At 52.8% G+C, this 12,954-nt stretch overlaps 1 protein-coding gene across 1 annotated transcript; it reads right to left on the bottom strand.

Annotated features, from left to right (window-relative positions):
• Positions 1–248: 248 nt before the first annotated feature.
• On the bottom strand, positions 249–1,558 carry PTF1A (pancreas associated transcription factor 1a). The gene is made up of 2 exons (XM_056114760.1): positions 763–1,558; positions 249–451 (listed from the first exon to the last, which is right to left on the bottom strand). Exons 1-2 carry the CDS (start codon positions 1,556–1,558, stop codon positions 249–251), a joined length of 999 nt encoding a protein of 332 aa, XP_055970735.1.
• Between the last annotated feature and the right edge of the window lie 11,396 nt (positions 1,559–12,954).

The following is a 12,954-nucleotide window of genomic DNA, read 5'->3' as shown; positions in this document are numbered from 1 at the left end:
GGGTGGGGGAAGGGGGTGGGGGGATCATAGACTATTGCATTTTTTAAAAAAACAAAATCAGGATAAATTATATAAATTATATATTTTAAGAGAGATCGCCTATATTCTTAACTTGACAGCATAATAAATAGATAAATAAGTTGATTGCCATTAGAAAAATGTGATTCTTAAATTACATTTACGTTATAGGTATTTACACGTACAATATGCACGGGACCCGATGGTGCCTGGCGAGGGCGCGGGCTGGCTCAAGACACGAACTCAAAAGGCGGTTCGTTCTCTATATTGTTGAAGGAAGATTTGCTGTTAAGTTTTCTGGGGTCCTCTGGGGTCCACACTTTGGCTGTTCTAATAATATTTTGTTCTTTGAGTTGTTTTTCATCAGTCCAAGAGAGTGAGTGACCAGCTAGCGGAGGGAGGCCGTAGTCCGGGTCGCTGGGGGAGGGGGACCCTGGAGTGGAAAGAGAAGACGGTCAGTAGCCAAATCGAATCCCAGCGCAGCCGTGGGGTCCCTGAGATTTCCTTCCAATCCATCCCCCCTCCCCGGGAGGAAATCAAGAACTGCAGATCTGGCACGCGCGACCTCCAAGTCACGGTCAAAGTGACGGTGTGGGCGGGGGCTGGAGAACCCGCTAGCGCCCCTGGTTGCCCGGGTCACCCACACCAGCCCTCTGTCTGTCGGATGCACCGTAGGCACGTCGGTCCGCACCCCCGACCCCTTGCCCGTCTCCGTGTGCCCGGAGGGGAGGGGGACGCACTTACGGGTGCCCCGATGGCAGATGATAACCTTCTGGGCCTGGCTGCCCGGGCTGTCCCCGCCCAGGCGCCCGCTGCCGCCCGCTCCCCCGCCGCCGCCCGCGCCGCCGCCGCGCAGCGGCAGGTCCGCCTGCACCAGCTCGCTGAGAAAGTTGATGTAGCCGATGGCCAGGCGCAGCGTGTCCACCTTGGAGAGGCGCTTCTCGTAGGGCAGCGTGGGGATGTGCGAGCGCAGCCCCTCGAAGGCGTCGTTGATGGACTGCATGCGCCGCCGCTCTCGCACGTTGGCCGCCTGCCGCAGCTGCTGCAGCTCCGCCTCGGAGCGTACCCGCCGCCGCCGCCGCGCTGCCGCCGCCGCCGCCGCCGCCGCCCCGCTCAGGCCGCGCAGCCGGGCCCCGGGGGCCAGCACGGCGGCGGCGGCGGCGCACGGGTAGGCGAGCCGGGCGGGCGGCGAGCTAGGCGAGTAGGGGAAGCCGCCGGGGGGCGCCCCCGCTTCGCAGCAGTACCCGGCACGGCCGGCGTCCTCGGGGTCCCCGGAGGCCCCCGGGGGCGGCTGGGCGAGCGCGTGCGGGGCCGCCGAGGGCGCAGGCTGCAGCAGCAGGCACGCCCCGTCCCGGTAGCAGTACTCGTGCAACTGGTGGCTGAGGAACTCCACCTCGGTCTGTTCGTCCACCAGCAGCTCATCTGCGTCCTCCAGCGGGTCCCGAGAGGACTGGTCGGTGAAGAAGTCCTCCTCGTCGAAGTAAGGGGACGGGAAGGCGTCCAGGCCCCCGGGGAAATGCTCTAACAGCACCGCGTCCATGCTTGGCGCCGAGGACCGCGGGGGCGGGGGGATAGGGAGGGTCCGGGAGGGAGGGGGGCAACTGATGGCCCAGGACGCTCTTCTGCAAGTTTGGGGTCGCGGTCGTGGCCTCCCCCTCCGTGAGGCCGCCGCCCCCCGCCCTCCCCGCTACCCGCCCCTCCCCGGGGCCTCCCGGGGGTGCCCGCGGCCGCTGCGCTCTGGCGGGCGCCGGCGCTGCGCTGGGGAGGGCTGTGCCGCCTCGCTGGAGCGGAGGCCTGGCACGCGAGGATTCTTATAACTACATCCACAGGCGCGTGCCAGGGCCCCGCGGCGCCAGCCAATCACCGAGTGCGGGGCGCGGGGGGCGGGGGCGGGGGCCGGGCGGCGGCCCCCGACCGCCGACGCTCAGCCGTCTGGAGTCCCGGGCCGAGGAGGGGGCGGGGCCCACGTGCCCCGGGGGTTCCGGCAGCTCCCCCCGGGTGTCCTCTCGGCAGGCGAGTACCTGCGGCCGGTGGCCCGCGCGCGCCGGGCACAGCCGAGGGTTTGGGCAGCCGCTCCAGGTTCGAGGGCCGCGCGCCGGACACCCGGAGGGCTGGGACCGATGGCGGGCCGAGCTCGCTCCCCGCTCCGAGAAGGGTGCGGGCAGCAGCAAGGCTGGGGAGTGCCCCCAGCGTCCCGGCCGCTGCGGCCAAGAGCCAGTTACTCGGACTCAGGGCGCGCGCACCGGAGCCTCCGTGTTCCTTTGGGGGCGTCTGGCCAGCGAACAGATCTTTCCAGAACTCTCGCAAAGTTTGCGCATTTTGCAAGTGAGCTTGGAAGGCGACGCGAACAAGTTCTCAAGAAAACAGTGCACTGGATGGGGAGAGGGGGTGCGGGGGGGGGGGTGCGGAGGTGGGAAGAGTTGGGTACGTAGGCAGGAGCCTGGCTATGGTGCAGGGCGATAGGGCTCTTATCCTCTCTAACGCGCCGGCAGAACGAACCGGGGACCCAGAAGGGGCTACCCCCGCAGGCAGTTCCGTGCTTGCTCTTTCTTCGGAGCGCAAATCGATACCCTAGGGGTTCTGAGCAATAAAACCGGGTGCAAAGGGAGTCGATGGACTCGTTTGCGGTGGCGCGGCCCGGAGAGAGGGCCGGGAAGTGAAAGCAGAGCGCGGGCCGGTTTCAAAGCTGGAGCCCGTCACCTTTCTGACTGGCCACCCGACCGTCCCTGAATAGCCGGGGGTGTGTACTTTGCTTCGCTTTCTCAGCCTTTAAAAATAAAAGACCAAACGCGTTGGCGCCCCGCCCCGTGACACACTTTATTATCACACTCTGCGTGCGACGTAACGCGAATTCCTGCGTTTCCGAGTAACAAATGGGGCACTTTCAAGGTCCGGGTGATTCCTGTGTGGAGCCGGCCCCTAGAGTCCGGCGGCAGACGGGGCTCGCGCGCTCCACAGAGGACCCCGAGTCTTGGTCTTCTCCTGAGGCTTCTAGTGGGCGCTCAGGGGTCCCGCCGAGTCCAAGTTCGTGGCTCGAAGCCAGCGATTTCAACTTGCTTTTAACCATGAACTCAGATTTTCTGAATTCTGAGGTCCCAGAGTTAAAGCAAAACGTTTGTAGGCTTAGAAAGTAGGAGGTGACAGACTCCCCCTCAGTCCCAGTCCCCAGAAACATTTACCTAGTTCTTTTTTCCAGGCAAGTTCTTTCATCTGTTCGGTCTGGTCCGTGTCCCTTGAAGCCGGGTGATTCTCCTTAAAGTTCCTGCAGATGGGGGGAGGGTTTTCTGTGTCCCTGCCTATAACTGTTCCCTGCGTTTTGTCGTCGTCTTCTTCTTCTTCTTCTTCTTCTTCTTCTTCTTCTTCTTCTTCTTCTTCTTCTTCTTCTTCTTCTTTCTTCTTCCTTCTTCTTCTTCTTCCTTCTTCTTCCTTCTTCTTCTTCTTTCTTCTTTCTCCTTCTTCTTCTTCTTCCTTCTTCTTTCTTCTTCTTCCTTCTTCTTCTTTCTTCTTCTTCCTTCTTCTTCTTCTTCTTCTTCTTCTTCTTCTTCTTCTTCTTCTTCTTCTTCTTCTTCTTCTTCTTCTTCTTCTTCTTTTTTCTTCTTTCTTTCCTTCTTCTTCTTCTTCTTCTTCTTCTTCTTCTTCTTCTTCTTCCTCCTCCTCCTCCTCCTCCTCCTCCTGCTCCTCCTCCTCCTCCTCCTCCTCCTCCTTCTTCTTCTTCTGGCATGAGATTGATGTCAAAATGCAGTTGGAGCTGGTGGGCACGTTGATTGATGGGTAGATGTGTGGCACCAGGGATCCAACCCAGAGTCTCAGATGCAGGTGCATCTCCCACTGAGTTACATCCTTGGCCCTCTCTTCACATTGGACCCTGCTCTCCTTCCCTTCCTTGCTCAGTGCCCTTGAAGGAATTGCAGGAGGAACAAATGAGCAGACTTCAGAGCTTCATCCTGACTCTCCATGGCCGTCCAGCCAGATGGCAACAGTGGATTCCAGCCTAGGAAGTGTCCTCAAGAGGCTGAGAAGGGCTGCTCTATGTATGGTTCACCAGAGAGGCTTGTCTTCTCTTCTGAATGGGGGAGTGAGGGTGAGGGAGTGGTAGATACTGGGGATACCACTGGTGAGTGTGTTTGTGGCCTCTAATTTTGTTTTTCTCCCCCAGTGTACTTCTTTTTTCTTTTTGGGCCACACCCGGTGATGCACAGGGGTTACTCCTGGCTGTGCACTCAGGAATTACCCCTGGCAGTGTTCAGGGGACCATATGGGATGCTGGGAATCGAACCCGGGTCGGCTGCGTGCAAAGAAAATGCCCTACCTGCTGTGCTATCACTCCAGCCCCTCCAGCGTACTTTTAATACCCCCAATGTACTTTTAATAACAAGATTTTCAAAAAAACCACCTTCCCTTGGCTGGATGCGTTTGTGAAAGAGATGGTCAGTTTCATGGCAGTCAGAGGGGACAGTTGGGTGTGTTGGGGGGAGGTTGGGTTCAGGTCTCCGCTGGGGGCAACTCTGCCAGTCCTGGGAGACGGCTCCGAGCTGGTCAGGAGTCCCTGAGCAACTCCAGGGCTGCAGGCTGAACATGGGGAGGAGGGAAAGAGGGGCTTGTGCAACCCTGCCACCATTTTTTTCTTCAGGAATTGCTGGTTATATGTAAACTTGCCTAATGAGAGGGAGGGCGAGGCCTGCAGTATCAGAGACTGTGAGGTGTGAGCGTGCACGCACACATACACACACACACACACGAGTGTGTGCACATGTGCCAACACGCAGGCACCACACACTCTGTCCTTAAGTAAGACATGATTGTTCTTTTCTCTCCTAAAAGGAAGAAAGACTTCACCGCTAATAAAAGACATTTTCTCTGGGTCAGTGGAGGTCACAGCAGGGTGGACGGCTGCCCTCTGCCTCTGAAGCAACAGGAGCTAGCTGGTCTGAGCCTCCTTTCCTGGGCAGGGCTCACCCCCCCCCCCGTTCCCCCTCCCCCCCAACACACACACCAGTCTCCTTCTGGCCCCTCCCTCCAAGTCCTGGGTGCCCTGGGCAGAGGAGGACTCGGGGAGGGGACAGAGCAGAGACTGAAGCTGGTCTGCTCTGGTGCAGGGAGAGACACGAGAGACACCTCCCAAGGCCCAGGCCTGGTTCTAAACGAACACCCCACACCAACCGTGGGCATAGGAAGGGCACAGGCTCTTTGTGGTCTGTGTCCTGGCCAGGATGCAAGGTTTGTTTTCTCCCCAGTGCCAGTGGGGTGTTCCGGAGTCTCCCACTCCTTCCCCTGGTGAGCCTAGCACCATCTCCCAGGTTCTCAGCTCCTGCTAAGAGCCAAGGGAGCATTAAAGAAGCTTTGTATGTCTCTGTCCCCCAACCCACTCTCCTCCTTCCCACTAGAACCTAAACCAGAGAATCCAGGGCTCCTGTCTGGTCCCCACGGAGCCCGCTCTTGTGAGCAGGAACTTGTGGATGACTTGTGGTCCCTTCTCAACATGAAAGAAGGTCTATGTCCATTCCTCAGAACCCAGAGGCCATGGAGGGTGGCCCTTTCCGGAGAGTCTCTCCTGCTCCTTTTCCTCTTCTACTTCTCCCCTTTGTTGGCACCTTCCTTCTCCCTACATGAGTGCCCACGCCCCTCAAATCATCTTTCCTCCTGAGGTTCTTAGCAAAGGATTTGAAAAATTAGATTTGCATAGTTCAAGTGGAATGGCCTTGGAGCCCAGAGAGGTTCAGCGACTTCCTTAAGGTCACAGAGTTCATGCCTCTCAGCCCCTGGATCTCTCGCTGAGTGTGGGCAAGCACGCTTCTGCTGACTCATCATCACACAAGGGGTGTTTGTGTTGCTGTGACATGTGGTCCATCCAAGCCCTGTCCCCAGCTTGTCCAGAGGACCTAGTATCACCTCTCCCACCTCCATCCTCAACTCTCCAAAGTCTGGCCTCACTATCTATGCCACAGCCCCTCAGATGTGCCGAGCCACGATGTACAGGGCTATTGCCTGCCTGAGACCAAGTGCTTGAGATGGTGTGTGGGAACCAGAAGGTTCTCTTTCCTGTAAGGTCCCACTGTAGAGGTGACAGTTGACTTTCCCATTCAGGTGGCCCTCCGCGATGGTGACTAGCTCAGATCACACTGCTGCTGTCCCGACAGGGCTCAGAATACCCTTCTTTGAACCAGCCCCCTACCACCTCTCCAAGCTTTCTCAGATCTCCCTGGCACTCCCCTTCTCCGTTCCTGACTTCTTTCTTTCCTGCCAGGACCATGCTGATCTCTCGTGCCTGCTCAGTTTCAGGTGCTCCCAGCCACTTGCCCTAGCACTTCTGTCTGGCTGGAAGATCGAGCACTCCTTCTGCGAAGTCAGGTAGAAGTAGTCATCGTAATGCTGGAGAAGGCAGAACTGAACATCTTTCAGGCAGGTTTGTCAGCCTACAGCTGAAGGTCACCCTTGTTTCAGTCCAAGACCAAGAGGCTCCTCCACGTGCCAGCCTACACGGTCAGTGTGAGAAGGGGTCAGAGCTCAGCGCCCACCCCGGCTGGCTCTGCAGTTGACAAAATCTCTTGGCCTCTGTATTCTTCTGTTGTCCCTTCACTTAGGGGAGTGGATTTACTTTGACTATGGTTTGGGGGTAGGGAGGGAGTGAGGGCAATATGGCCCATATGCAGTTGTGCTCAGGATTTACTCCTGTCTCTGTTATCAGGGATCACTCTTGGTCAGGCTCAGACCATGCTGACCTGGAAATCAATCCTGTTTAGCTGCACGCAACACAAGTGCCGTGGGGGCTGGAGAATAGTACAGTGGGTAAGATGCTTGCCTTGCATATGGCCAACCTGGCTTCCATTTCTGCTATCCCATATGGTCCCCCAGCCCCATCAGGAGTGTTCTCTGAGTACAGAGGCAGGAGTAAACCCTCAGCACTGGTTATGGCCCCAAAACAAAATTACAACAAAACCAACACAAGCGCTTTAACCCCTGGACTACCTCTCCGGCCCTGACTCTGATTTTCATATGGATTAGATCCTTTGTTCCTAACCTGGTACAGGAAGAGAAACTAGGCAGATAGATTTGGTTATTCTCAAGTAGACACAGAAAGGCTGAGTGATTGTCCTGGAGCCACACAGCAATTCCTATCAAGTTATATGTGGCTTCTAGCACTTGGAGGTGGCAATGCCAGAATCATTCCATGCCTTCCCACTGGACACTCTCATTCGGAGGCTGGTCATCCTTAAAAAGCAAACAAATCAGGGGGCCTGGGAGATGGCCCAAAGGGCTCAGAAGCATGTTTGGCATGTGGGAGCCCCAGGTTCAATACCCAGATCTGTATGGGTCCTTGAGCCCTGACAGGTGTGACCCCAAAGGGAAAAAAGAAAAATCGAAGCCACAGGGGTGAGGGGCACAGACGCATGGTTCACTGAAACCCAGACAAGACCCAACACTCACACCCAGCTTCCTTCCTTCTGCCTTTACATTTCGTCTTCCTCATTAAACATTAATCTTTTGAGGGCAAAACACCGAGATGCTGATATAATTTTGCAAACAAGTGTTTTCTGGCTCTCCAAGGTCTACTGGTTGAAAAGCAAAGCTTCTGAGCTTTGTCCTTCAGCCTGGTTACTCCGAAAGGTGTTTGAGCTTCGGTAATGTCAACACCACGTCATCTGTGTCTTGGCCTTCCGTGGGGGGGCGGGGGCCAGGAGTGGAAATGGACTGGAATAAAAAACAGGAACTTTGGACCTTTCCTTGTTTTCTGCTTTTCAAAGCTGTCCATATTTTTTGGCTTTCTATTCATCTGTGGGGTCTTCAAAATTTTTATTTTGGGCACATCGCAGGCAGTGCTCAAGAGGCCCCTGGGGACCCAGTGAGCCAGTGCTTCCATTCAGGTTCCCTTGGACCCAGCAGTTTCGGGGAGTCTCTGTGTCACTCAGGGCCTCTTGAGGCTGCATGAGTGATGCTGAGAGAGACCATGTGTGACGTTGGGGGTCAAACCCAGATCAACTGTATGCAAGTGTGAGCCTTAACCCCCACACTAGCTCACCAACTGCCATCAGTGCAATCTGAAGTAACTGGTGCACATACCGCCAGCGGTGTGGTTAGAAGAACCGGGGAAAGGGTGCACCTCAGCAGTAGAGCATGAGTCTTGGCTTTGCATGTGTGAGGCCCTGGGTTCCATCCCCAGCACTGAAAATGAAAATGTTTAGACTCCCTCCCTACTTTGGGGTGGGGAGCCAGATCAGACAGGGTCAGAGAAATAGCTTAGGGTCCAGGGTTAAGGCTCTTGCAGGGCATGTGGTGAACCCTGCTTGGATTTCTGGCACCATACCTCATCCCCTGAGTGCTGCCAAGAGTGATCCCTGAGCACAGGGCCAGGAATAATCCCTGAGGAACACTGGGTGGGGCCCAAAAGAAACAAAAAGTTGGAGCATGTGTGGGAGCCCCACGTTCTATTCCCTGGCACTGAGTGGTACCTGAAGCACCACTGATTGTGGCCTGAAAAATAAGAATGTGTTCAAGAGAATGCAGGGAAGTGGCTTCCAAGATACTTCATGAAGGGAAGGAAGTGCGTGGAGAGTCAGCTCCTGCCCACACTGGGAGGCAGTGGCAGGAAGTGTGCGTGCACACAGCTGTCCAGGCAAGAGGCTGGTAGCATTGGTTGCAATGAGAAAAGAACTGGGTGCTCAGTGAATATTTTTCAGGTGTTATTTTTTTTTAAATGTAGACATATACAAGACATTTTTAAAAATTTTTATTAGTGAAACACCATGAGGTACAGTTGTAGACTTACAAATTTTTGTGTTTGGGTTTCAGTTATACAATGATCGAGTTCCCATCCTTCCACCAGTGCCCATTCTCCACCATCACTGATCCCAGTATCCCTTCCACCCCCCCCATCCCACCAATCCCACCCTGCCTCTGTGGCAGGGCATTCCCTTTTGTTCTCTCCTTTTGGGTGCTGTGGTTTGCAAAAGAAGCATTGAGTGGCAATCATGTTTGGTCTACAGTCTACTTTCAACATGCATTTTCCATCCTTGGGAGGATCCTCCCAACACCCTTTATTTGGTGCTCCCTTCTCTTATCTGAGCTGCCTTTTCCCCTAACGTGTGCGGCTGCCCTCCAAGCCATGGAGTAAACCTCCTGGTACCTATCTCGGCTATTCTTGGGTGTTAGTCTCCTATTTTGTTACTTTATGTTACCCAGATGAGTGCAGTCTTTCTATGTCTGTCACTTTCTTTCTGACTCATTTTGCTTAGCATAATACTTTCCATGTAGTACCACTTGACATAAATATAAGACATTTTTAATTTTTTTTGCTATCCCACACATAGGAGGTATGAGCTCAACCACTGAGCCACATCACCTATCACTTAATCACTTAATCACTTAATCCCCGTTATTCTTCGATTTATTCGAGTGGGTGCCAGTAACGTCTCCATTCATCCCGGTTGCGTGCTAGCGTAGCCCAATGGTATCTGTTCGTTCTAGGAACATGCAGAGCCTCAAACCGATCATTTAGGGTCTTGACGAAGAAGTCTGACCATCTTATAGGTGGGCGTCCACGTGATCTTTTGATGTCCCGTGGAATCCAATCAGTAATGGCTCTAGTCCAGCGGTTGTCTGTAAACCTCATTACGTGTCCAGCCCATCTGATTTTTGATGTCTTGGCAAATGAGACAGCGTCCCTGATTCTTGAGCGTTGACGAAGATCAGAACTCCGGATTCTATCTCTCATTTGAGTGAATCGTGATATTCCAAGCATAGTTCTTTCGATTCCTCTTTGAGAGACCCGAATAGCGTTCTCATCCTGTTTTCGTAGGGTCCAGGTCTCTGAGGCATATGTTAATGCAGGAAGAATAGTGGAATCAAAGAGATGTGCTCGTAGCTGAAGGTTCTTTGTCCTTTTAGTTATTTCTTCAATGCTCTTGAAGGAATTCCAAGCTGCTCTCTTCCTCCTGCGCAACTCAGGTGCCAGGTCATTCATCATGTTGATTTCTCGACCTAGGTATATATAACTGTTGCATTCGGAGATGGTGGTTCCGTTGAGAGCGAATGGAGTGTCAGGAACAAGGCTGTTTCTCATAAACATTGTCTTCGTAAGATTCAGCTGTAGTCCGACCTTTCCACATTCACGGTCAAAGTCGTTCAGCATGTGTGCCGCTTGGCTGATGTTTGGTGTTATTAGAACGATGTCATCAGCAGAGCGGAGGTGGTGTAGTTGCCGACCATCTATCTTCACTCCCATGTTTTCCCATTCTAGTCGTCGCATGATGTTCTCGAGGGTGGCACTGAAGAGTTTTGGTGAAATGGTATCACCCTGCCGAACCCCTCTCTTGATATGGATGATTACTTCTTTGTAGAATGGTGAGATCTTGGTAGTGAATCCGCAATAGACCTCACAAAGGATCCTGATGTATTGAGTTTGTACGCCCTGATTGGCTAGGGCTTCCATGACCGCTTCCGTCTCAACAGAATCAAAGGCCTTTTTTAAATCAATGAACGTTAGACAGAGCGGTATCTTGAACTCCCAGATACCTCAATGAGCTTGGTTATTGTGTGGATATGGTCGATGGTACTGAATCCTTTTCGGAATCCAGCTTGTTCACATGGTTGTCCTTCATCTAGTGTTCTGCTAATCCTATTCAGGATGACTCGAGTGAATAGTTTGTAGATGACAGACAATAGGCAGATTGGGCGATAGTTGCCAATGTCGTGGATGTTTCCTTTCTTGTATAGTAGTACAGTCCTGCTGGTTTTCCATTGGGATGTAACCTTGCATTCAGACAGGTAGCGTGTGAAGAGTCGAGCCAATGTATTGATGAGTACTGATGGTAAGTTCTTCAGGTGTTCAGGTCTGATCTTGTCTGGGCCAGGTGCTCTTTGTTTCTTTACCGACGAGATGGCATGTTGGATTTCGGAAGGGAGAACATTGGGAACGACATATCCATCATGTGGTATGTGGTATGTGGGCAAGTGGATGTGGCTATTAAAGAGATCTGAGTAGAAGTCATGAATAATCTTCTCCATTGCCCTTCTGGAAGATGTGATAGATCCATCATGATGTCGGAGGGCAGTCATCTTGGTTTTGTAGTTGGTGAAGGACAGGCGGGCATTACGAATGTTTTTCCCAGCTTCTGCTGCATCTACCAGTACTGCTGCTCTCCTGTTTTTGAGGTCATCCTTGATGGCTTCTCTGCATTGTTTTGCCAGTTCGGATGTTCGCTTGTGGTTGCCTGAGGCATGTGCCAAACCACGTTGGCGAATAAGTTCAAGAGTGTTCGAAGAAAGACGGTTTTTTTGTGGTTATCTCTTTCTTGGCATTCCTTGCACAATCATGGAGGTGCTGAATCATTCGATCGTATTCCTCATCAATGTTGTCAATGACGGCATCTTCCCATGTTGCCGCAATAGAGCCAAAGAGCTCCCAGTTGGTGGTTGTTCTGGGAGTCCTCTTCTTAAACCTTGCATTCTTTTCTCCTCGTTCTGTGAGGTAGAATTTTGCACGAAGAAGATGGTGGTCTGATCCCGTTTGGAATTTTGGGACAACAGCAACATCAGTTAGGCAAAACCGCCGATTGAATATTGAATATGATGTGGTCTATTTCATTGTGGAACATTATGAACAACTTTATAAAAATAAACTGTCACTGTCACTGTCCTCCCGTTGTTCATCGATTTGCTCGAGTGGGCCCAGTAACGTCTCCATTGGAGACTTTGTTGTTACTGTGTTTGGCATATCGAATACATCACAGGTAGCTTGCCAGGCTCTGCCGTGCGGGCGAGATACTCTCGGTAGCTTGCCGGGCTCTCCGAGAGGGGCGGAGGAATCGAACTCGGGTCGGCCATGTTGGCTGCGTGCAAGGCAAATGCCCTACCACTTTGCTATCGCTCCAGCCCCCATTATTATTATTATTATTATTACTATTATTATTATTATTGTGTTTCCCGTGGAATGTTGTCTAGAACTTTCCCTCCCCTGAACCAATCTTGCAGAAGCTTATGCCAGACCATGGGGTCTCAAGGAAGTACTTCTTATTAATAGTTAAGAAGCACTAGTATTTGGGGGAAACAAAACACCTTAAAATCTAGGTGCAGTCTTCAGGATTTCCAGGAAATCAGCACCTTGATTGCATTCTACCATGCCTCGGGGAATTTGTTTTGTTTTGTTTTTTGACTTGGACCATACCTGGTCCTGCTCAGAGCTTACTCCTGGCTCTGTGCTCAAGGATCACTCCTAGTAGTATTCAGGGCACCATATGTGATGCTAGGGGTTGAGGTAGGGTTATCTTTCTGCAAGGCAAGTGCCATAACCCTTCTTTTCTCTTTCTAGGTTTTGCCACCCTAAAACCAACCTCAGTCAGTCACTCTTAGAGCTTTGAATATTTTTTCACACACACAAATCTCTGCCTCACAATTACAAGGCACCCATGCAGACAGACTAGAAGCCTGTGGCTGCTGAGTGCGATTTCTGGAGGCTGTCTCACCAGATTCCTGGCTCTGCCACTGCCCTGCTCTTTGGGCAATTGACTGAGACCGTCATGCCACTATGGGTGTAGAAGCCCAAAGGAATGATAAAAACATGGCCTCATTGGGGACTGCGGGGACCAAGTTATTATAGACAAGCACACATGTGGGACCAGGCATCGGCTGGGAGTTGCTCAGAAAACTCTTGAGTAATAGCAGGGGCTGCACCGACCTTGGTAGCATAGATGAGTCTGAAAGGGGACCTGTTCAAGAGGTGGGAAATGTATTCTTGAGGCTGTTTACCCAAGCAAAACCTAGGTGGATGGCAGACAGTTCTGCACAGGCCATATGTGCCTGGTTTGCTTCTGACACACAGTATGCCAGGTAACTCCACCCAGCTGTTCTCTTAGTCTCTGGATACAAGGTGCATTGGCCTGCTTCTCGCCTTTTGCTCAGGCTTGCAGTTCAAGTAAGGGTAGAGGAGGGGAGTTAGAAAAG

Source organism: Sorex fumeus, unplaced genomic scaffold (assembly GCF_029834395.1).
Source record: "Sorex fumeus unplaced genomic scaffold, SorFum_2.1 ptg000026l, whole genome shotgun sequence".
NCBI classification, from domain to species: domain Eukaryota; kingdom Metazoa; phylum Chordata; class Mammalia; order Eulipotyphla; family Soricidae; genus Sorex; species Sorex fumeus.
The sequence above is the reverse complement of the archived record's forward strand: the minus strand, read 5'-3'. Positions and strand labels throughout refer to the sequence as shown.